Below are 25,000 nucleotides of genomic sequence, written 5' to 3' on the forward strand. Positions count from 1 at the left end.
AAGCCTGGGGAGAGACCGTATACAGTCTGGATTAACAGAGATTATTCAGTCAGGTCAAAGGCCTGGGGAGAGACCGTATACAGTCTGGATTAACAGAGATTATTCAGTTAGGTCAAAAGCCTGGGGAGAGACAGTATACATTCTGGATTAACAGAGATTACAGTCTGGATTAACAGAGATTATTCAGTCAGGTCAGAGACCTGGGGAGAGACCGTATACAGTCCGGGTTAACAGAGATTATTCAGTCAGGTCAAAGGCCTGGGGAGAGACAGTATACAGTCTGGATTAACAGAGATTATTCAGTCAGGTCAGAGACCTGGGGAGAGACAGTATACAGTCTGGATTAACAGAGATTATTCAGTCAGGTCAAAGGCCTGGGGAGAGACAGTATACAGTCTGGATTAACAGAGATTATTCAGTCAGGTCAGAGACCTGGGGAGAGACCGTATACAGTCTGGATTAACAGAGATTATTCAGTCAGGACAAAGGCCTGGGGAGAGACAGTATACAGTCTGGATTAACTGAGATTATTCAGTCAAACAGTGGTCAAAAGCCTGGGGAGAGACCGTATACAGTCTGGATTAACAGAGATTATTCAGTCAAACAGTGGTCAAAAGCCTGGGGAGAGACCGTATACAGTCTGGATTAACAAAGATTATTCAGTCAGGTCAGAGACCTGGGGAGAGACTATATACAGTCTGCACTGTAAGGTTGAGGTCTCTGGGTCAGTAAATACCACGGGGCTCGTTGAGGTCTCTGGGTCAGTAAATATCTCGGGGCTCGTTGAGGTCTCTGAGTCAGTAAATATCACGGGGCTCGTTGAGGTCTCTTGGTCAGTAAATACCATGGGGCTCGGCTCGTATCTGAGAGAGTCGGCCAGTATCTGACACAGTGTTACAGAAGAGAGTCGGCCCGTATCTGACACAGTGTTACAGAAGAGAGTCGGCCTGTATCTGTCAGTGTTACAGAAGAGAGTCGGCCCGTATCTGTCACAGTGTTACAGAAGAGAGTCGGCCCGTATCTGTCAGTGTTACAGAAGAGAGTCGGCCCGTATCTGTCAGTGTTACAGAAGAGAGTCGGCCCGTATCTGACACAGTGTTACAGAAGAAAGTCGGCCCATATCTGTCAGTGTTACAGAAGAGAGTCGGCCCGTATCTGTCAGTGTTACAGAAGAGAGTCGGCCCGTATCTGTCACAGTGTTACAGAAGAGAGTCGGCCTGTATCTGTCAGTGTTACAGAAGAGAGTCGGCCCGTATCTGTCACAGTGTTACAGAAGAGAGTCGGCCCGTATCTGTCACAGTGTTACAGAAGAGAGTCGGCCCGTATCTGCCACAGTGTTACAGAAGAGAGTCGGCCTGTATCTGTTACAGGAGAGAGTCGGCCCGTATCTGTCACAGTGTTACAGAAGAGAGTCGGCCCGTATCTGTCATAGTGTTACAGAAGAGAGTCGGCCCGTATCTGTCACAGTGTTACAGAAGAGAGTCGGCCCGTATCTGACACAGTGTTACAGAAGAGAGTCGGCCCGTATCTGACACAGTGTTACAGAAGAGAGTCGGCCCGTATCTGTCACAGTGTTCCAGAAGAGAGTCGGCCCGTATCTGTCACAGAAGAGAGTCGGCCCGTATCTGACACAGTGTTACAGAAGAGAGTCGGCCCGTATCTGTCACAGTGTTACAGAAGAAAGTCGGCCCGTATGTGTCACAGAAGAGAGTCGGCCCGTATCTGTCAGTGTTACAGAAGAGAGTCGGCCCGTATCTGTCACAGTGTTACAGAAGAGAGTCGGCCCGTATCTGTCAGTGTTACAGAAGAGAGTCGGCCCGTATCTGTCACAGTGTTACAGAAGAGAGTCGGCCCGTATCTGTCAGTGTTACAGAAGAGAGTCGGCCCGTATCTGTCACAGTGTTACAGAAGAGAGTCGGCCCGTATCTGACACCGTGTTACAGAAGAGAGTCGGCCCGTATCTGACACAGTGTTACAGAAGAGAGTCGGCCCGTATCTGACACAGTGTTACAGAAGAGAGTCGGCCCGTATCTGTCACAGAAGAGAGTCGGCCCGTATCTTTCAGTGTTACAGAAGAGAGTCGGCCCGTATCTGTCACAGTGTCACAGAAGAGAGTCGGCCCGTATCTGTCACAGTGTTCCAGAAGAGAGTCGGCCCGTATCTGTCAGTGTTACAGAAGAGAGTCGGCCCGTATCTGTCACAGTGTTACAGAAGATAGTCGGCCCGTATCTGTCAGTGTTACAGAAGAGAGTCGGCCCGTATCTGACAAAGTGTTACAGAAGAGAGTCGGCCCGTATCTGTCAGTGTTACAGAAGAGAGTCGGCCCGTATCTGTCACAGTGTTACAGAAGAGAGTCAGCCCGTATCTGTCAGTGTTACAGAAGAGAGTCGGCCCGTATCTGACACAGTGTTACAGAAGAGAGTCGGCCCGTATCTGTCAGTGTTACAGAAGAGAGTCGGCCCGTATCTGTCACAGTGTTACAGAAGAGAGTCGGCCCGTATCTGACACCGTGTTACAGAAGAGAGTCGGCCCGTATCTGACACAGTGTTACAGAAGAGAGTCGGCCCGTATCTGTCACAGTGTTACAGAAGAGAGTCGGCCCGTATCTGTCACAGAAGAGAGTCGGCCCGTATCTTTCAGTGTTACAGAAGAGAGTCGGCCCGTATCTGTCACAGTGTCACAGAAGAGAGTCGGCCCGTATCTTTCAGTGTTACAGAAGAGAGTCGGCCCGTATCTGTCACAGTGTCACAGAAGAGAGTCGGCCCGTATCTGTCACAGTGTTACAGAAGAGAGTCGGCCCGTATCTGACAGTGTTACAGAAGAGAGTCGGCCCGTATCTGTCACAGTGTTACAGAAGAAAGTCGGCCCGTATCTGTCAGTGTTACAGAAGAGAGTCGGCCCGTATCTGACACAGTGTTACAGAAGAAAGTCGGCCCGTATCTGTCAGTGTTACAGAAGAGAGTCGGCCCGTATCTGACACCGTGTTACAGAAGAGAGTCGGCCCGTATCTGTCACAGTGTTAAGGAAGAGAGTCGGCCCGTATCTGTCACAGTGTTACAGAAGAGAGTCGGCCCGTATCTGACACAGTGTTACAGAAGAGAGTCGGCCCGTATCTGTCAGTGTTACAGAAGAGAGTCGGCCCGTATCTGTTACAGAAGAGAGTCGGCACATATCTGACACAGAAGAGAGTCGGCCCGTATCTGACACAGAAGAGAGTCGGCCCGTATCTGACACAGTGTCACAGAAGAGAGTCGGCCCGTATCTGTCACAGTGTTACAGAAGAGAGTCGGCCCGTATCTGTCAGTGTTACAGAAGAGAGTCGGCCCGTATCTGTTACAGAAGAGAGTCGGCACATATCTGACACAGAAGAGAGTCGGCCCGTATCTGACACAGAAGAGAGTCGGCCTGTATCTGTCACAGAAGAGAGTCGGCCCGTATCTGGCACAGAAGAGAGTCCGCCCGTATCTGTCACAGTGTCACAGAAGAGAGTCGGCCCGTATCTGTCAAGGTGTTACAGAAGAGAGTCGGCCAGTATCTGTCAGTGTTACAGAAGAGAGTCGGCCCGTATCTGTTACAGAAGAGAGTCGGCACATATCTGACACAGAAGAGAGTCGGCCCGTATCTGTCACAGAAGAGAGTCGGCCCGTATCTGACACAGAAGAGAGTCGGCCAGTATCTGTTACAGAAGAGAGTCGGCACATATCTGACACAGAAGAGAGTCGGCCCGTATCTGACACAGAAGAGAGTCGGCCTGTATCTGTCACAGAAGAGAGTCGGCCCGTATCTGGCACAGAAGAGAGTCCGCCCGTATCTGTCACAGTGTCACAGAAGAGAGTCGGCCCGTATCTGTCAAGGTGTTACAGAAGAGAGTCGGCCAGTATCTGTCAGTGTTACAGAAGAGAGTCGGCCCGTATCTGTTACAGAAGAGAGTCGGCACATATCTGACACAGAAGAGAGTCGGCCCGTATCTGACACAGAAGAGAGTCGGCCAGTATCTGTCAGTGTTACAGAAGAGAGTCGGCCCGTATCTGTCACAGTGTCACAGAAGAGAGTCGGCCCGTATCTGACACAGTGTTACAGAAGAGAGTCGGCCCGTATCTGTCAGTGTTACAGAAGAGAGTCGGCCCGTATCTGACACAGTGTTACATAAGAGAGTCGGCCCGTATCTGACACAGAAGAGAGTCGGACAGTATCTGTCACAGAAGAGAGTCGGCCATATCTGACACAGAAGAGAGTCGGCCCGTATCTGACACAGTGTTACAGAAGAGAGTCGGCCCGTATCTGTCACAGTGTTACAGAAGAGAGTCGGCCCGTATCTGTTACAGAAGAGAGTCGGCCCGTATCTGTCAGTGTTACAGAAGAGAGTCGGCCCGTATCTGTCACAGTGTCACAGAAGAGAGTCGGCCCGTATCTGACACAGTGTTACAGAAGAGAGTCGGCCCGTATCTGTCAGTGTTACAGAAGAGAGTCGGCCCGTATCTGACACAGTGTTACATAAGAGAGTCGGCCCGTATCTGACACAGAAGAGAGTCGGCCCGTATCTGTCACAGAAGAGAGTCGGCCATATCTGACACAGAAGAGAGTCGGCCCGTATCTGACACAGTGTTACAGAAGAGAGTCGGCCCGTATCTGTCACAGTGTTACAGAAGAGAGTCGGCCCGTATCTGTTACAGAAGAGAGTCGGCCCATATCTGACACAGTGTCACAGAAGAGAGTCGGCCCGTATCTGTTACAGAAGAGAGTCGGCCCGTATCTGTCACAGTGTGTGTGTGTGTGTGCGTGAGTGGGTGCATGTGTGTGTGTGCGTGCGTGAATACGTGGGTGGGTGGGTGTGTGTATGCGTGGGTGTGTGTGTGTGTGTGTGTTTGTGTGCGTGCGTGCATGTGTGTGTGTGAATACGTGAATGCGTGGGTGTGTGTGTGTGTGCGTGCGTGCGTGCGTGCGTGCGGGTGTGTGTGTGCGTGCGTGGGCGGGTGTGTGTGTGCGTGTGTGTGTGTGTGTGTGTGTGTGTGCGTGCGTGGGTGTGTGTGTGTGTGTGTGTGTGTGTGTGTGTGTGTGTGGGTGTGTGTGTGTGTGTGTGTGTGTGTGTGTGTGGGTGTGTGTGTTAGTTGAGGAGCTGCAGCTCAATCTGTGAGTCCCTCCTGTCAGTCTGTCTCCGTTCAGTCGAGGCCGTAACGGCTGTTCCTGTGATGTGACATTAAACTGAATCACTCACTCGTTCGTGTATCTCCTCGTTGATGGTGGGCTTGCGGTTAGTGGCACGAGGTACTTTGAGCCAGTTCACTAGAGGCTTGATGGTCAGACCCTGGAAGAGAGAGAGAGAGAGAGAGAGAGAGAGAGAGAGAGAGAGAGAGAGAGAGGGGGAGGGAGTGAAAGAGGGAGAGAGAGAGAGGGGAGGGGAGGGGGGGGGGTGAAAGAGGGAGAGAGAGACAGAGAGAGAGGGCGAGAGAGAGAGAGAGAGAGAGAGAGAGAGAGAGAGAGAGAGAGAGAGAGAGAGAGAGAGAGAGAGAGAGAGAAAGAGAGGGGGACAGAGAGAGAGAGAGGGGGGACAGAGAGAGAGAGAGAGAGAGAGAGAGGGAAAAAGCAAAGGAGTTACAGTAGATTAGAGGAGAAATGTAAATCCTCCCGTTCACACCCAGCTCACAGGATAAAGCCCCAGGCCCCCTCCCCAGGACACACCAGGCCCCCTCCCCAGGTCCCCTCCCCAGGTCCCCCTCCCCAGGCCCCCTCCCCAGGTCCCCTCCCCAGGACACACCAGGCCCCCTCCCCCAGGTCCCCTCCCCAGGTCCCCTCCCCAGGTCCCCTCCCCAGGACACACCAGGTCCCCTCCCCAGGTCCCCTCCCCAGGTCCCCTCCCCAGGACACACCAGGCCCCCTCCCCAGGTCCCCTCCCCAGGTCCCCTCCCCAGGTCCCCTCCCCAGGACACACCAGGCCCCCTCCCCAGGTCCCCTCCCCAGGACACACCAGGCCCCGTCCCCAGGCCCCCTCCCCAGGACACACCAGGCCCCGTCCCCAGGCCCCCTCCCCAGGACACACCAGGTCCCCTCCCCAGGTCCCCTCCCCAGGTCCCCTCCCCAGGACACACCAGGCCCCCTCCCCGTGTTCTGATATCACCCGGATCAACACACAGATAAACCACATCTTGATCCATGTGATTATCAACGTAGGACAACAAACAGGAAATAGACAGCGTGTTGGATAAGGCAGAGCAAGGTCAGCCTTGGGGGGACGGGGGCTAAGATCTCTCCAAGACTGTTGAGTCAACAGAAAACAAGCTCTGGACTGGGTTGATGTATTAGCGCTTGGCTGTAACAGAAACCTGCACCCATTACACAAAAGGGGTGAGAGACTAGATGTCATGTCTTCCCGGTATAGGGACCTCCTATATATGATTATAGGTCTAATCACGGAAATACATACAGCATAAAATCCCTTTAAATTTAAAAGGATAATAGTGAAGATTCGGCATTTCACTTTTAAAATGTATTAGCCTACATTTTTTTATTTTTGAATGTGTTATAAATACAACCGGTAATGATGTGGCCTCAGTTGGTAGAGCATGGCGCTTGCAACGCCAGGGTTGTGGGTTCGATTCACCACGGGGGGACCAGTCCTTAGTAGTACACTACCATAGGGCCCTGGTACCACGGTCCCGTGTAGCTCAGTTGGTAGAGCATGGCGCTTGCAACGCCAGGGTTGTGAGTTCGATTCACCACGGGGGGACCAGTCCTTAGTAGTACACTACCATAGGGCCCTGGTACCACGGTCCCGTGTAGCTCAGTTGGTAGAGCATGGCGCTTGCAACGCCAGGGTTGTGGGTTCGATTCACCACGGGGGACCAGTCCTTAGTAGTACACTACCATAGGGCCCTGGTACCACGGTCCCGTGTAGCTCAGTTGGTAGAGCATGGCGCTTGCAACGCCAGGGTTGTGGGTTCGATTCACCACGGGGGGACCAGTCCTTAGTAGTACACTACCATAGGGCCCTGGTACCACGGTCCCGTGTAGCTCAGTTGGTAGAGCATGGCGCTTGCAACGCCAGGGTTGTGGGTTCGATTCACCACGGGGGGACCAGTCCTTAGTAGTACACTACCATAGGGCCCTGGTACCACGGTCCAGTGTAGCTCAGTTGGTAGAGCATGGCGCTTGCAACGCCAGGGTTGTGGGTTCGATTCACCACGGGGGGACCAGTCCTTAAAAAAATGTAATTAAATCTATGCATTCTACTGTAAGTCGCTCTGGATAAGAGCGTCTGCTAAATGACTAAAATGTAAAATGTCAAATGTTTTCATCTAATTGTCAAACAATTACTTCAAAAAAGGCTCATGTATAAGCTTCCCTTCCGCACGTTATTACGTTACGGGTGAAAGAATAGCTGTTACGTCTCACGTTTCTCACGTATCATTTTTGGTGGAAGGCCATTAGTTAGTCAACTTGTCTATAATTGGATAAACACAGCTTCTCTTCTGTCATTAACCTGATGTTCCTCCCAGAACACTAAAAAACTCCACGATCAGCAGAATGATGTCATAAATCAATAGAACGAAATCAACGCATCAGCGACAAATCTAGGTTGACATCGGGTAAAGTTCTCTCTTTCATTTCTGCTTCTCTCACGCGGAGCGAGAACGTTTGAGGAGCGGGGGAGAACGTTTGAGGAGCGGGGGAGAACGTTTGAGGAGCAAGGGAGAACGTTTGAGGAGCGGGGGAGAACGTTTGAGGAGCGGGGGAGAACGTTTGAGGAGCGGGGAGAAAGTTTGAGGAGCGGGGGAGAACGTTTGAGTAGCGGGGGAGAACGTTTGAGGAGCGGGGGAGAACGTTTGAGAACGTTTGAGGAGCGGGGGAGAACGTTTGAGGAGCGGGGGAGAACGTTTGAGGAGCGGAGCGAGAACGTTTGAGGAGCGGGGGAGAACGTTTGAGGAGCGAGGGAGAACGTTTGAGGAGCGGGGGAGAACGTTTTAGGAGCGGGGGAGAACGTTTGAGGAGCGGGGAAGAACGTTTGAGGAGCGGGGAAGAACGTTTGAGTAGCGGGGGAGAACGTTTGAGGAGCGGGGGAGAACGTTTGAGGAGCGGGGGAGAACGTTTACGGACCTGGGAGAACATTTACGGACCTGGGAGAACATTTACGGACCTGGGAGAACATTTACGGACCTGGGAGAACATTTACGGACCTGGGAGAACATTTACGGACCTGGGAGATTTTCAGTTTGACGGGTTTAAAAGAAAATGAAAAGCTGTGAAAACAATCCATCATGCTTCATATTTCTCCATTCTGGTTCCAGAGACAAAATTAACTTTTGGTCTATAATTTTAATGCAAGGAACACCTAGTTCTGCAGGAGTTAATATTATAATAGACTACAGTCGGTGTCCAGACTTCAGTCAATATTATAATAGACTACAGTCCGTGTCCGGACTTCAGTCAATATTATAATAGACTACAGTCCGTGTCCAGACTTCAGTCAATATTATAATAGACTACAGTCCGTGTCCAGACTTCAGTCAATATTATAATAGACTACAGTCGGTGTCCAGACTTCAGTCAATATTATAATAGACTACAGTCTGTGTCCAGACTTCAGTCAATATTATAATAGACTACAGTCGGTGTCCAGACTTCAGTCAATATTATAATAGACTACAGCCAGTGTCCAGACTTCAGAGACTATTCCATCTATCAGGCTATATCCATACTGCGCCATTTGATAAATGCAAAGAGACCGTCACTTCCAAAACCCCCAGAAAGTGTTATGAATGACATTTAGTAATTACCATTCATTAGGCCCAAGTCTTGGGAGCTGAATTGATGCCTACATTGATGCCAGCGAGCGTCTCGGCTATTCGTCTCTGCCTTGGCAAAATGTCCGCGTTACCATCCAACTACACTCCGCATTTATTAAGAGCATATTTCATACGTTTTCAAATCTATTCGCTCATTTTTCATGCGTCTGACATTCGGTAATGATAAATAGTGTAATAGCCTACAGTCTTCTTGAAATCTGTTTAATTATTGTGATAGGCTCACGTTTTACACGGCACGGCGTACCCTCACGTTTTACCGGAACGGCGTACCCTCACGTTTTACACGGCACGGCGTACCCTCCCGTTTTACCGGCACGGCGTTCCCTCACGATTTACACGGCACGGCGTTCCCTCACGATTTACACGGCACGGCGTACCCTCACGATTTACACGGCACGGCGTACCCTCCCGTTTTACCGGCACGGCGTTCCCTCACGATTTACACGGCACGGCGTACCCTCCCGTTTTACACGGATCGCCTTACTTTCACCCCTGATTCCGAGGGCGAGCTAGTCTGTAAAACCCAGAATAGCCCATTGGCTGAATAGCTGTCAACCTGCTCTGTCCTCCAGCCATCCCCTGCTGTCCTACCTGCCTGGCTGTCCCCCATGGCTCCTATCCCCTATATAGTGCACTACCTTTGACCAGAGTCCTATGGGCCCTGACCAAAAGTAATGCACTATATAGGGAATAGGGTGCCATGTCGGATAGACCCGCCCTCTGTTTGCTCACATTATCCCCTATCACACACTATTCACTACCACACATTATCCCCTATCACACATTATTCACTACCACACATTATCCCCTATCACACATTATCCCCTATCACACATTATCCACTACCAGACATTATTCACTACCACACATTATCCCCTATTACACATTATCCACTATTACACATTATCCACTATCACACATTATCCACTATTACACATTATCCACTATTACACATTATCCACTATCAAATCATCCACTATCACATTACCCACACCCACACATTATCCACTATCACACATTATCCACTATCACATTACTCACTACCACACATTATCCACTATCACATTACCCACACCCACACATTATCCACTATCACACATTATCCACTATCACATTACTCACTACCACACATTATCCACTATCACATTATCCACTATCACATTATCCACTATCACATTACATCCACTAGTGTATAATCCTAGTAGTACTAGTCTATCTCCTGTTTCTGTAGAGTGAGTACTCCCCCTGGACAGGACACTAGTCCATCTCCTGTTTCTGTAGAGTGAGTACTCCCCCTGGACAGGACACTAGTCCATCTCCTGTTTCTGTAGAGTGAGTACTCCCCCTGGACAGGACACTAGTCCATCTCCTGTTTCTGTAGAGTGAGTACTCCCCCTGGACAGGACACTAGTCCATCTCCTGTTTCTGTAGAGTGAGTACTCCCCCTGGACAGGACACTAGTCCATCTCCTGTTTCTGTAGAGTGAGTACTCCCCCTGGACAGGACACTAGTCCATCTCCTGTTTCTGTAGAGTGAGTACTCCCCCTGGACAGGACACTAGTCCATCTCCTGTTTCTGTAGAGTGAGTACTCCCCCTGGACAGGACACTAGTCCATCTCCTGTTTCTGTAGAGTGAGTACTCCCCCTGGACAGGACACTAGTCCATCTCCTGTTTCTGTAGAGTGAGTACTCCCCCTGGACAGGACACTAGTCCATCTCCTGTTTCTGTAGAGTGAGTACTCCGCCTGGACAGGACACTAGTCCATCTCCTGTTTCCGTAGAGTGAGTACTCCGCCTGGACAGGACACTAGTCCATTTCCTGTTTCCGTAGAGTGAGTACTCCCCCTGGACAGGACACTAGTCCATCTCCTGTTTCTGTAGAGTGAGTACTCCCCCTGGACAGGACACTAGTCCATCTCCTGTTTCTGTAGAGTGAGTACTCCCCCAGGACAGGACACTAGTCCATCTCCTGTTTCCGTAGAGTGAGTACTCCCCCTGGACAGGACACTAGTCCATCTCCTGTTTCTGTAGAGTGAGTACTCCCCCTGGACAGGACACTAGTCCATCTCCTGTTTCTGTAGAGTGAGTACTCCCCCTGGACAGGACACTAGTCTATTTCCTGTTTCTACAGCGTGAGGCAGCTGTTCCTTTACACTTGTGTGTACAAGGTAGTTGTTGTGGAATTGGTAGATTACTTGTTAGATATTAGACTGCACGGTCGGAATTAGGAATTAGAAGCACAAGCATTTCGCTACACTCGCATTAACACCTGCTAACCATGTGTATGTGACAAATAACATTTGATTTGATTTGAGGAAAAAACTCCTGGCCTTAATTAATTCCATATAGAACGATAGACCCTATTCAATTTTCTGGACTAAAATATATGTATTAAAATATGTATTAAAATATCTCTAGTAAATACTTTACCTGGAACATGACAGTGAAGAAGACCACTATGATGGTAGTGGCCACGAAGTAGTCTTTAGCCGGGACCCGTTCTGCGTCCAGCAGCACCACCAAGGCAAATGCCACCGCCCCTCGCAGGCCACCGTACGACATCACCACCTGGTCGATCTTGTCCAATGGGACGAGACGGAACCAGTTCAACACCCAGGTCTGCATGACCACACCTGAAAGAGAGCAGAGAGTATTGATCAGCTACAGTATATTACTTATTTCCCCCCCCCCCCCCACACAACAATATAAATGAAGTCATACCAATACATTGTCAGACTCATCATTGAGTATTGATAAAGGGCAGCAGGGTAGCCTAGTGGTTACAGCGTTGGACTAGTAACTGAAAGGTTGCAAGTTGGAATCCCCCGAGCTGACAAGGTACAAATCTGTCGTTCTGCCCCCTGAACAAGGCAGTTTAACCCACTGTTCCCCGGTAGGCCGTCATTGAAAATAAGAATTTGTTCTTAACTAGTTCAATAAAGATTAATAAAATTGATAAAGGGCAGGAGATATTCAGCCACCTTTTGGAGTTAATTGAAAGAGTGATTATTTTATCATCTAACTCTGTTTGGCATTAAAGGTTTTATAGTGGGGCCCGATTACTGATAATACACGCTGGATCCTCAAGACTCTGTTCAGTATCTGTGTGTAAAGCAAGCTCCCTGACGAAAGGCTTGTTCAGACAAGCTCCCTGACGAAAGTATCTTTCACACAAGCTCCCTGACGAAAGTATCTTCCAGACAAGCTCCCTGTCGAAAGTATCTTCCAGACAAGCTCCCTGACGAAAGTATCTTCCAGACAAGCTCCCTGATGAAAGGCTCGTTCAGACAAGCTCCCTGACGAAAGTATCTTCCACACAAGCTCCCTGATGAAAGTATCTTCCAGACAAGCTCCCTGACGAAAGTATCTTCCAGACAAGCTCCCTGACGAAAGTATCTTCCAGACAAGCTCCCTGACGAAAGGTTCTTCCAGACAAGCTCCCTGACGAAAGACTCTTCAGACAAGCTCCCTGACGAAAGTATCTTCAGACAAGCTCCCTGACGAAAGTATCTTCCAGACAAGCTCCCTGACGAAAGGCTTTTTCAGACAAGCTCCCTGACGAAAGTATCTTCAGACAAGCTCCCTGACGAAAGTATCTTCCAGACAAGCTCCCTGACGAAAGTATCTTCCAGACAAGCTCCCTGACGAAAGACTCTCCAGACAAGCTCCCTGACGAAAGTATCTTCAGACAAGCTCCCTGATGAAAGACTCTTCAGACAAGCTCCCTGACGAAAGACTCTTCAGACAAGCTCCCTGACGAAAGGCTCGTTCAAATAAGCTCCCTGACGAAAGGTTCTTCCAGACAAGCTCCCTGACGAAATACTCTCCAGACAAGCTCCCTGACGAAAGTATCTTCAGACAAGCTCCCTGATGAAAGACTCTTCAGACAAGCTCCCTGACGAAAGACTCTTCAGACAAGCTCCCTGACGAAAGTATCTTTCAGACAAGCTCCCTGACGAAAGGCTTGTTCAGACAAGCTCCCTGACGAAAGTATCTTCCAGACAAGCTCCCTGACGAAAGTATCTTCCAGACAAGCTCCCTGACGAAAGTATCTTCCAGACAAGCTCCCTGACGAAAGGCTTGTTCAGACAAGCTCCCTGACGAAAGGCTTGTTCAGACAAGCTCCCTGACGAAAGTATCTTCCAGACAAGCTCCCTGACGAAAGGCTTGTTCAGACAAGCTCCCTGACGAAAGTATCTTTCAGACAAAAATTGTTGGGTCAAATAAATCCACAGTAAGGACAGAGAAGTGCTCCTTTCTTTGTGGTTCGTAGGTCCACTCTCACCCAGGGGCTACAATCCCTGATACACAGAGGTATATTATTGCTATTCACCTTCAGCTACGTGTGGATTAACAACGTTGGGTACAATATCAATGTTTTAGTAAGGCAGCACCTACCCAGGGCCCTGAAGACGAAGATAAAGATGAGCGTACAGGAGATGAGTCCTGTGTCCCAGGCCCACTTAGACTTGTCCACGGCTGAGATGCCCAGGAAGATGAAAATGATGGTCTCGGCGATGCTGGCTAGGGTTTTCATCGTGTACTTCACCGTGGTACGAGACTTCTGGGATATGTTAGCCTCCACGTACTTGTTACAGCCGATACCACAGAACGTCATTCTGAAGGTGGAGAGAGAGAGAGAGAGGACAGGAGAGGACCAGGGTCCAGATTTACAAAACACTTTACAAAACACAAAACGTTTCTTAAAAAGTTCATAAGATAGTTCGTAAGTGCAATTCCTCAACAATATCGTAAGATTTAATGATTTTCTTACAAAATCCTCAAATATCTTCTTAAGATGTTTGTTGCTAGGCAACCGATTTAGCTAGCTATCTAGTTAGCAACGGTAATCATGTTAGCATATTTACAACTGAGATGACTGTTTTTGGGTTTAAAAATAATCAATACTGAAACTTTCAGATAAAGTTTGTGAGTGAATTAAGTTCAATTGTTTTCATGAGCTGTTTTCTCTCACTGCCCTTGAGTTTAAAACAATGGTTTAGATATCTAGGAATTTAAAAAACATTTCCCACAAACTCTATTTTCAAGAATATAATTTCTTAACTTTTTTGCTTAAGGAGAAACACAAGTAAACAGCGTAAGATAATTTCCAATAACCTTTTTTAAGGAGTAACAACTTTGCTTAACTTTCTTCTTAAATCTATAGTTATAGTTAAGAGGAAAAAAATGGCAGCTAAGAAGAGATTTCTTCTAGAGAAGGTTGAGAGAATCTGGGCCCAGGTCTGGGCCCAGGGTTCGAGTTTCAGTGAAGTCCGGAAGAGGGGGGGAGGGAATTTTTTGAAAGTTGAAGCTCATTTACTGTATTTCAATACAATTTAAAACCTTTTTTTTAAATGCTATTTGGAGAACAGCAAAACAAGCCAAAATAACCCCCAGAGCCATTATCACCTTGGCTGCTGTAGGTTCATTCACCTCAGTCCATCTATAAACACACAGCCTGTTATACAATAACCCCCAGCCATTATTACCTCAGTCCATCTACAAACACACAGCCTGCTATACAATAACCCCCAGCCATTATTACCTCAGTCCATCTACAAACACACAGCCTGCTATACAATAACCCCCAGCCATTATTACCTCAGTCCATCTATAAACACACAGCCTGCTATACAATAACCCCCAGCCATTATTACCTCAGTCCATCTATAAATACACAGCCTGTTATACAATAACCCCCAGCCATTATTACCTCAGTCCATCTATAAATACACAGCCTGTTATACAATAACCCCCAGCCATTATTACCTCAGTCCATCTATAAACACACAGCCTGTTATACAATAACCCCCAGCCATTATTACCTCAGTCCATCTACAAACACACAGCCTGTTATACAATAACCCCCAGCCATTATTACCTCAGTCCATCTATAAACACACAGCCTGTTAGTTATACAATAACCCCCAGCCATTATTACCTCAGTCCATCTATAAACACACAGCCTGTTAGTTATACAATAACCCCCAGCCATTATTACCTCAGTCCATCTATAAACACACAGCCTGTTAGTTATACAATAACCCCCAGCCATTATTACCTCAGTCCATCTACAAACACACAGCCTGTTATACAATAACCCCCAGCCATTATTACCTCAGTCCATCTACAAACACACAGCCTGTTAGTTACAATAACCCCCCAGCCATTATTACCTCAGTCCATCTATAAACACACAGCCTGTTAGTATACAATAACCCCCAGCCATTATTACCTCAGTCCATCTACAAACACACAGCCTGCTATACAATAACCCCCAGCCATTATTACCTCAGTCCATCTACAAACACACAGCCTGTTATACAATAACCCCCAGCCATTATTACCTCAGTCCATCTACAAACACACAGCCTGCTATACAATAACCCCCAGCCATTATTACCTCAGTCCATCTATAAATACACAGCCTGTTATACAATAACCCCCAGCCATTATTACCTCAGTCCATCTACAAATACACAGCCTGTTATACAATAACCCCCAGCCATTATTACCTCAGTCCATCTACAAACACACAGCCTGTTATACAATAACCCCCAGCCATTATTACCTCAGTCCATCTATAAACACACAGCCTGTTAGTTATACAATAACCCCCAGCCATTATTACCTCAGTCCATCTATAAACACACAGCCTGTTAGTTATACAATAACCCCCAGCCATTATTACCTCAGTCCATCTATAAATACACAGCCTGTTATACAATAACCCCCAGCCATTATTACCTCAGTCCATCTATAAACACACAGCCTGCTATACAATAACCCCCAGCCATTATTACCTCAGTCCATCTATAAACACACAGCCTGCTATACAATAACCCCCAGCCATTATTACCTCAGTCCATCTATAAACACACAGCCTGTTAGTTATACAATAACCCCCAGCCATTATTACCTCAGTCCATCTATAAACACACAGCCTGTTATACAATAACCCCCAGCCATTATTACCTCAGTCCGTCTACAAACACACAGCCTGTTATACAATAACCCCCAGCCATTATTACCTCAGTCCATCTATAAACACACAGCCTGTTAGTTATACAATAACCCCCAGCCATTATTACCTCAGTCCATCTATAAACACACAGCCTGTTAGTTATACAATAACCCCCAGCCATTATTACCTCAGTCCATCTATAAACACACAGCCTGTTATACAATAACCCCCAGCCATTATTACCTCAGTCCATCTATAAACACACAGCCTGTTATACAATAACCCCCAGCCATTATTACCTCAGTCCATCTACAAACACACAGCCTGTTATACAATAACCCCCAGCCATTATTACCTCAGTCCATCTATAAACACACAGCCTGTTATACAATAACCCCCATCCATTATTACCTCAGTCCATCTATAAACACACAGCCTGTTATACAATAACCCCCAGCCAGTATTACCTCAGTCCATCTACAAACACACAGCCTGTTATACAATAACCCCCAGCCATTATTACCTCAGTCCATCTATAAACACACAGCCTGTTATACAATAACCCCCAGCCATTATTACCTCAGTCCATCTACAAACACACAGCATGTTAGTTATACAATAACCCCCAGCCATTATTACCTCAGTCCATCTACAAACACACAGCCTGCTATACAATAACCCCCAGCCATTATTACCTCAGTCCATCTATAAACACACAGCCTGTTATACAATAACCCCCAGCCATTATTACCTCAGTCCATCTATAAACACACAGCCTGTTATACAATAACCCCCAGCCATTATTACCTCAGTCCATCTACAAACACACAGCCTGTTATACAATAACCCCCAGCCATTATTACCTCAGTCCATCTATAAACACACAGCCTGTTATACAATAACCCCCAGCCATTATTACCTCAGTCCATCTATAAATACACAGCCTGTTATACAATAACCCCCAGCCATTATTACCTCAGTCCATCTACAAACACACAGCCTGTTATACAATAACCCCCAGCCATTATTACCTCAGTCCATCTATAAACACACAGCCTGTTATACAATAACCCCCAGCCAGTATTACCTCAGTCCATCTATAAACACACAGCCTGTTAGCTGTTAGCTGTTAGCAACTGTAATGTTATGAAGGGGGGAGATAGAAGACATGATTCACGCTGACACGTAGCATCAGTGATGAAACAAATGCAAACATATTTTTTGAGTGCAGGCCATCACATTTTCCGTGGTGATTTCTATAACACACACTAAAGATGTACTCACGACAAGATGGCGGACAGAGAGAAGAGTTCAGCGGTGAGGTAGGCCAGGTAGACCATGAGGAAGACCAAGAGAGGCTCAATGATGCGGACCTTCTTGGTGAAACGCGTGAGGAAGGCTAGGAGAGCAGCAAATATCAGACCCACCATGGTTCCCCCAATACTGACGATGAGGAAGGAGGCTGAGGAGGGAGAGGAAGGAGAGGAGGGGGGAGGAGGAGGAAGGGTGGAGGGAGACGGGGAGGAAGAGGAGAGGGGAGGAGGAAGGGTGGAGAGAGACAGGGACGAAGAGGAGAGGGAGGAAGAGGAGTGAGGAGGAGGAAGATGGGGAGGAGGAGGGGTAGAGGGAGACAGGGAGGAAGAGGAGAGGGGAGGAGGAGGAGGGGGGAAGGGTGGAGGGAGACAGGGAGGAAGAGGAGGAAGATGGGGAGAAGGAGGGGTAGAGGGAGACAGGGAGGAAGAGGAGAGGAGGAAGATGGGGAGGAGGACGAGGGGTGGAGGGAGACAGGGAGGAAGAGGAGAGGGGAGGAGGAGGAATGGTAGAGGGAGACAGGGAGGAAGAGGAGAGGGGAGGAGGAAGATGGGGAGGAGGAGGAGAGGGGAGGAGGAGGAGGAATGGTGGAGGGAGACAGGGAGGGAGAGGGGAGGAGGAAGATGGGGAGAAGGAGGGGTAGAGGGAGACAGGGAGGAAGAGGAGAGGGGAGGAGGAAGATGGGGAGAAGGAAGGGTGGGGAGAGAGGGAGGAAGAGGAGAGGGGAGGAGGAAGATGGGGAGGAGGAAGGGTAGAGGGAGACAGGGAGGAAGACGAGAGGGGAGGAGGAAGATGGGGAGGATGAGGAAGGGTGGAGGGAGACAGGGAGAAAGAGGCGAGGGGAGGAGGAAGATAGGGAGGAGGAGGAGGAAGGGTGGGGAGACAGGCAGGAAGAGGGTGGGAGACAGGGAGGAAGATGGGGAGAGGAGGAGGAAGATGGGGAGGGAGAGTCTTTAGGTTCAGAGACAGGAAATCAGGAGAAGGATATCATAGTGTAAATAAACTACAGCTAACAGATTACAGCTAATAACAGAACACATCCTCACCCACTCCTTTGAAATAGTCAGCTGTCTGAACATTCTCAGGGCCCACCTCCACGAAGGACATGTACACCTTATACAACACCTGCAGAGAAGGACAAATTACATCATCAGGAGATTGTCTTTGTAACTCTCTCCATAACACAATGCGTTCTCTATACAGGTGGGTGTTACTTATTGGCAGTGCACAGCACACTGCAGTGCTGCAGGCCTGGGGGTGGTTATAACCCTGATCCACTATTAAAGGCCTGGGGTTGGTTATAACCCTGATCCACTATTAAAGGCCTGGGGTTGGTTATAACCCCGATCCACTATTAAAGGCCTGGGGTTGGTTATAACCCTGATCCACTATTAAAGGCCTGGGGTTGGTTATAACCCCGATCCACTATTAAAGGCCTGGGGTTGGTTATAACCCCGGTCCACTATTAAAGGCCTGGGGTTGGTTATAACCCCGATCCACTATTAAAGGCCTGGGTTTGTTTATAAGCCCGATCCACTATTAAAGGCCTGGGGTTGGTTATAACCCTGATCCACTATTAAAGGCCTGGGGTTGGTTATAACCCCGATCCACTATTAAAGGCCTGGGGTTGGTTATAACCCCGATCCACTATTAAAGGCCTGGGTTTGTTTATAAGCCTGATCCACTATTAAAGGCCTGGGGTTGGTTATAACCCTGATCCACTATTAAAGGCCTGGGGTTGGTTATAAGCCTGATCCACTATTAAAGGCCTGGGGTTGGTTATAACCCTGATCCACTATTAAAGGCCTGGGGTTGGTTATAACCCCGATCCACTATTAAAGGCCTGGGGTTGGTTATAACCCCGATCCACTATTAAAGGCCTGGGTTTGTTTATAAGCCTGATCCACTATTAAAGGCCTGGGTTTGTTTATAAGCCTGATCCACTATTAAAGGCCTGGGGTTGGTTAAAACCCTGATCCACTATTAAAGGCCTGGAGTTGGTTATAACACTGATCCACTATTAAAGGGCTGGGGTTGATTATAACCCTGATCCACTATTAAAGGCCTGGGGTTGGTTATAACCCTGATCCACTATTAAAGGCCTGGGGTTGGTTATAACCCTGATCCACTATTAAAGGCCTGGGGTTGGTTATAACCCTGATCCACTATTAAAGGCCTGGGGTTGGATATAACCAATCCTCACCACGGGCTGCACAGCATCTCAGAGTAGAAGTGCTGATCTAGCATCAGTTTAGCCTAGGATCTAGGCTCAGCGCTCCTACTCTGAAACGATTGATCAATACAGACGACAGTGGTTGGCGTCAGCGCTTGGCTCTTCTGCAGTATAATCTTCCCCGTAAACTTGGTTTCTCTCCTCACAAAGCGTGGTAGCAACACTGTAATAAAGCAGAGGGCCTGAAATCCTAGGTTACATCCCCAAATAGCACCCTATTCTCAAGTCAGTGCACACAAAAAAAGGGGGAATTAGGGTTCCATTTGGGACGCAAAAACATAGTGTCCGGGGTGACGGTGTTAACTTCACAACTCACTGGACTCCCCCAAAAAAAGAATTAAAGACCGTAGAAACAATTCTGTGAGTTAATAAAAAAACGTTTAAAAAAAGAGAACGAACAACATCAAGTGGGTTGTGTTGTGCTGATACACCAGAGAACAAAGAAATATGAGAGAGAGACGTTTTAATTTTTTAAATTTTTATTAAGTGTTCAGCATTAGAATGTTACTGTGTTCACACGCAACGATGTAAATAGACTTTTTAATGAGTCTAACGGCCTATTCTGAAAAAAACCCCTTGAGAAAAGCCGCTTAAATTTCTCATCAAATAAGCCTGAGCTTGAGACGGGGGGGGGGACGGGACGGATTACGGTTAACCAGACATGGGTTCAAATAGTGTTTGCTTTAGGCTTCGCGTGCCAGGTGGACATGGTTTTAAACGTTTCAGACTGTTCAATCGGTTCAATCGTAAAACGGACAAGCTCAATCAAGCACAGATACAGTGTTTTGAAAACGATTTCAATTAGTATTTCAACCCAGGTCGGTGTTGTGGCTAGCTAACAGGGCCCCTCGCTAGCCCCTCAGTCCTAGCCTGATGATCCATATAGCTAGCGGGACAAGACTGTAACTACCAATTGGATATCAGCAGAATGTAAATACTCGTCTTGTTGTTATTGCTGTGCAGCATCGATGCTGACCAGGAGAAAACTAGTCTTGTTGTTATTGCTGTGCAGCATCGATGCTGACCAGGAGAAAACTAGTCTTGTTGTTATTGCTGTGCAGCATCGATGCTGACCAGGAGAAAACTAGTCTTGTTGTTATTGCTGTGCAGCATCGATGCTGACCAGGAGAAAACTAGTCTTGTTGTTATTGCTGTGCAGCATCGATGCTGACCAGGAGAAAACTAGTCTTGTTGTTATTGCTGTGCAGCATCGATGCTGACCAGGAGAAAACTAGTCTTGTTGTTATTGCTGTGCAGCATCGATGCTGACCAGGAGAAAACTAGTCTTGTTGTTATTGCTGTGCAGCATCGATGCTGACCAGGAGAAAACTAGTCTTGTTGTTATTGCTGTGCAGCATCGATGCTGACCAGGAGAAAACTAGTCTTGTTGTTATTGCTGTGCAGCATCGATGCTGACCAGGAGAAAACTAGTCTTGTTGTTATTGCTGTGCAGCATCGATGCTGACCAGGAGAAAACTAGTCTTGTTGTTATTGCTGTGCAGCATCGATGCTGACCAGGAGAAAACTAGTCTTGTTGTTATTGCTGTGCAGCATCGATGCTGACCAGGAGAAAACTAGTCTTGTTATTGCTGTGCAGCATCGATGCTGACCAGGAGAAAACTAGTCTTGTTATTGCTGTGCAGCATCGATGCTGACCAGGAGAAAACTAGTCTTGTTATTGCTGTGCAGCATCGATGCTGACCAGGAGAACATTTGGATCCCATTTCAGAGTGTTGAGGAGAGATTTGCCAATAGAAGAGGGATTGGACACTGAACCTAGTGGATTATTCCCTACAGAGAGTAGATTATTAAACGGACCCAGAGTTGAACGGAGGTAGAGGAGGGGCAGCACAGAGCCCAGGAGGGGCAGCACAGAACCCAGGAGGGGCAGCACAGAACCCAGGAGGGCAGCACAGAACCCAGGAGGGCCAGCACAGAGCCCAGGAGGGGCAGCACAGAACCCAGGAGGGGCAGCACAGAGCCCAGGAGGGGCAGCACAGAACCCAGGAGGGGCAGCACAGAACCCAGGAGGGGCAGCACAGAGCCCAGGAGGGGCAGCACAGAACCCAGGAGGGGCAGCACAGAACCCAGGAGGGGCAGCACAGAGCCCAGGAGGGGCAGCACAGAACCCAGGAGGGGCAGCACAGAGCCCAGGAGGGGCAGCACAGAACCCAGGAGGGGCAGCACAGAGCCCAGGAGGGGCAGCACAGAGCCCAGGAGGGAACCACAGAGTCCAGGAGGGCAGCACAGAACCCAGGAGGGGCAGCACAGAACCCAGGAGGGCAGCACAGAGCCCAGGAGGGGCAGCACAGAGCCCAGGAGGGACAGCACAGAGCCCAGGAGGGGCAGCACAGAGCCCAGGAGGGGCAGCACAGAACCCAGGAGGGGCAGCACAGAGCCCAGGAGGGGCAGCACAGAGCCCAGGAGGGGGAGCACAGAGCCCAGGAGGGCAGCACAGAACCCAGGAGGGGCAGTACAGAACCCAGGTGGCTGTATATATGTGTCCTATTTCACACATTTACAACGGTGTTTTTTTTGGCATATCTTATCTCCCCCTGAGGCATCCTGGGAGTGGGGTCAGGGCCAGGGTCTATCCCATCTCCTCCTGAGGCATCCTGGGAGTGGGGTCAGGGCCAGGGTCTATCCCATCTCCTCCTGAGGCACCCTGGGAGTGGGGTCAGGGCCAGGGTCTATCCCATCTCCTCCTGAGGCATCCTGGGAGTGGGGTCAGGGCCAGGGTCTATCCCATCTCCCCCTGAGGCATCCTGGGAGTGGGGTCAGGGCCAGGGTCTATCCCATCTCCTCCTGAGGCATCCTGGGAGTGGGGTCAGGGCCAGGGTCTATCCCATCTCCTCCTGAGGCATCCTGGGAGTGGGGTCAGGGCCAGGGTCTATCCATCTCCTCCTGAGGCACCCTGGGAGTGGGGTCACGGCCAGGGTCTATCCCATCTCCCCCTGAGGCATCCTGGGAGTGGGGTCAGGGCCAGGGTCTATCCCATCTCCTCCTGAGGCATCCTGGGAGTGGGGTCAGGCCCAGGGTCTATCCCATCTCCTCCTGAGGCACCCTGGGAGTGGGGTCACGGCCAGGGTCTATCCCATCTCCCCCTGAGGCATCCTGGGAGTGGGGTCAGGGCCAGGGTCTATCCCATCTCCTCCTGAGGCATCCTGGGAGTGGGGTCAGGGCCAGGGTCTATCCCATCTCCTCCTGAGGCACCCTGGGAGTGGGGTCACGGCCAGGGTGTATCCCATCTCCCCCTGAGGCATCCTGGGAGTGGGGTCAGGGCCAGGGTCTATCCCATCTCCTCCTGAGGCATCCTGGGAGTGGGGTCAGGGCCAGGGTCTATCCCATCTCCTCCTGAGGCACCCTGGGAGTGGGGTCACGGCCAGGGTCTATCCCATCTCCCCCTGAGGCATCCTGGGAGTGGGGTCAGGGCCAGGGTCTATCCCATCTCCTCCTGAGGCATCCTGGGAGTGGGGTCAGGCCCAGGGTCTATCCCATCTCCTCCTGAGGCACCCTGGGAGTGGGGTCACGGCCAGGGTCTATCCCATCTCCCCCTGAGGCATCCTGGGAGTGGGGTCAGGGCCAGGGTCTATCCCATCTCCTCCTGAGGCATCCTGGGAGTGGGGTCAGGGCCAGGGTCTATCCCATCTCCTCCTGAGGCACCCTGGGAGTGGGGTCACGGCCAGGGTGTATCCCATCTCCCCCTGAGGCATCCTGGGAGTGGGGTCAGGGCCAGGGTCTATCCCATCTCCTCCTGAGGCATCCTGGGAGTGGGGTCAGGGCCAGGGTCTATCCATCTCCTCCTGAGGCACCCTGGGAGTGGGGTCACGGCCAGGGTCTATCCCATCTCCCCCTGAGGCATCCTGGGAGTGGGGTCAGGGCCAGGGTCTATCCCATCTCCTCCTGAGGCATCCTGGGAGTGGGGTCAGGACCAGGGTCAGAGATTATAAACCCTGGAACCATTAGGGTTAACTGCCTTGGGGTGGCACATGGACAGGATTTACACCTTGTAGGCTTGGGGATTCGAACTAGCAACCTTTCAGTTACTGGCTCAACGCTCTAACCGCTAAGCTACCTGCCACCCACACACACTAGTGTGTTTGTTGGTGTGTGTGTGTGTCTCCAGTAACGAAGAATGCCCGGGTTACTGGTCCAATACCCTGTAATCCCACAAAGACGGGCCAACTACTAATGTGTAAATCCCTCCTCTTCAGTTGACCAGGGTATTCATGGAGCTGTGTGAATCCCTCTTCAGATGACCAGGGTATTCATGGAGCTGTATGAATCCCTCTTCAGATGACCAGGGTATTCATGGAGCTGTGTGAATCCCTCTTCAGATGACCAGGGTATTCATGGAGCTGTGTGAATCCCTCTTCAGATGACCAGGGTATTCATGGAGCTGTGTGAATCCCTCCTCTTCAGATGACCAGGGTATTCATGGAGCTGTGTGAATCCCTCCTCTTCAGATGACCAGGGTATTCATGGAGCTGTGTGAATCCCTCTTCAGATCACCAGGGTATTCATGGAGCTGTGTGAATCCCTCCTCTTCAGATGACCAGGGTATTCATGGAGCTGTGTGAATCCCTCTTCAGATGACCAGGGTATTAATGGAGCTCTGTGAATCCCTCCTCTTCAGATGACCAGGGTATTCATGGAGCTGTGTGAATCCCTCCTCTTCAGATGACCAGGGTATTCATGGAGCTGTGTGAATCCCTCTTCAGATGACCAGGGTATTCATGGAGCTGTGTGAATCCCTCTTCAGATGACCAGGGTATTCATGGAGCTGTATAAATCCCTCGACAGATGACCAGGGTATTCATGGAGCTGTGTGAATCCCTCGACAGATGACCAGGGTATTAATGGAGCTGTGTGAATCCCTCCTCTTCAGATGACCAGGGTATTCATGGAGCTGTGTGAATCCCTCCTCTTCAGATGACCAGGGTATTCATGGAGCTGTGTGAATCCCTCTTCAGATGACCAGGGTATTCATGGAGCTGTGTGAATCCCTTCTCTACAGATGACCAGGGTATTCATGGAGCTGTATGAATCCCTCTTCAGATGACCAGGGTATTCATGGAGCTGTGTGAATCCCTCTTCAGATGACCAGGGTATTCATGGAGCTGTGTGAATCCCTCCTCTTCAGATGACCAGGGTATTCATGGAGCTGTGTGAATCCCTCCTCTTCAGATGACCAGGGTATTCATGGAGCTGTATGAATCCCTCTTCAGATGACCAGGGTATTCATGGAGCTGTATGAATCCCTCTTCAGTTGACCAGGGTATTCATGGAGCTGTATGAATCCCTCTTCAGATGACCAGGGTATTCATGGAGCTGTATGAATCCCTCTTCAGTTGACCAGGGTATTCATGGAGCTGTATGAATCCCTCTTCAGATGACCAGGGTATTCGTGGAGCTGTATGAATCCCTCTTCAGATGACCAGGGTATTCATGGAGCTGTATGAATCCCTCTTCAGATGACCAGGGTATTCGTGGAGCTGTGTGAATCCCTCTTCAGATGACCAGGGTATTCATGGAGCTGTATGAATCCCTCTTCAGTTGACCAGGGTATTCATGGAGCTGTATGAATCCCTCTTCAGATGACCAGGGTATTCATGGAGCTGTATGAATCCCTCTTCAGTTGACCAGGGTATTCATGGAGCTGTATGAATCCCTCTTCAGTTGACCAGGGTA

The 25,000-nt window shown here is 49.4% G+C and overlaps 1 protein-coding gene across 1 annotated transcript in view; it reads right to left on the bottom strand.

The window, feature by feature from the left end:
• slc9a5 (solute carrier family 9 member A5) overlaps positions 1 to 25,000 on the bottom strand; it is a 105,143-nt gene that overhangs the window by 30,264 nt on the left and 49,879 nt on the right. Inside the window, exons 5-9 of the mRNA XM_045708756.1 lie at positions 18,123 to 18,201; positions 17,050 to 17,227; positions 13,200 to 13,420; positions 11,232 to 11,434; positions 5,216 to 5,305 (exon numbers count right to left, since the gene is read on the bottom strand). Coding sequence (XP_045564712.1) covers positions 5,216 to 5,305; positions 11,232 to 11,434; positions 13,200 to 13,420; positions 17,050 to 17,227; positions 18,123 to 18,201 — 771 coding nt within the window. The remainder of the gene's footprint in view (positions 1 to 5,215; positions 5,306 to 11,231; positions 11,435 to 13,199; positions 13,421 to 17,049; positions 17,228 to 18,122; positions 18,202 to 25,000) is intronic.

Source organism: Salmo salar, chromosome ssa26 (assembly GCF_905237065.1).
Source record: "Salmo salar chromosome ssa26, Ssal_v3.1, whole genome shotgun sequence".
Taxonomy (NCBI): domain Eukaryota; kingdom Metazoa; phylum Chordata; class Actinopteri; order Salmoniformes; family Salmonidae; genus Salmo; species Salmo salar.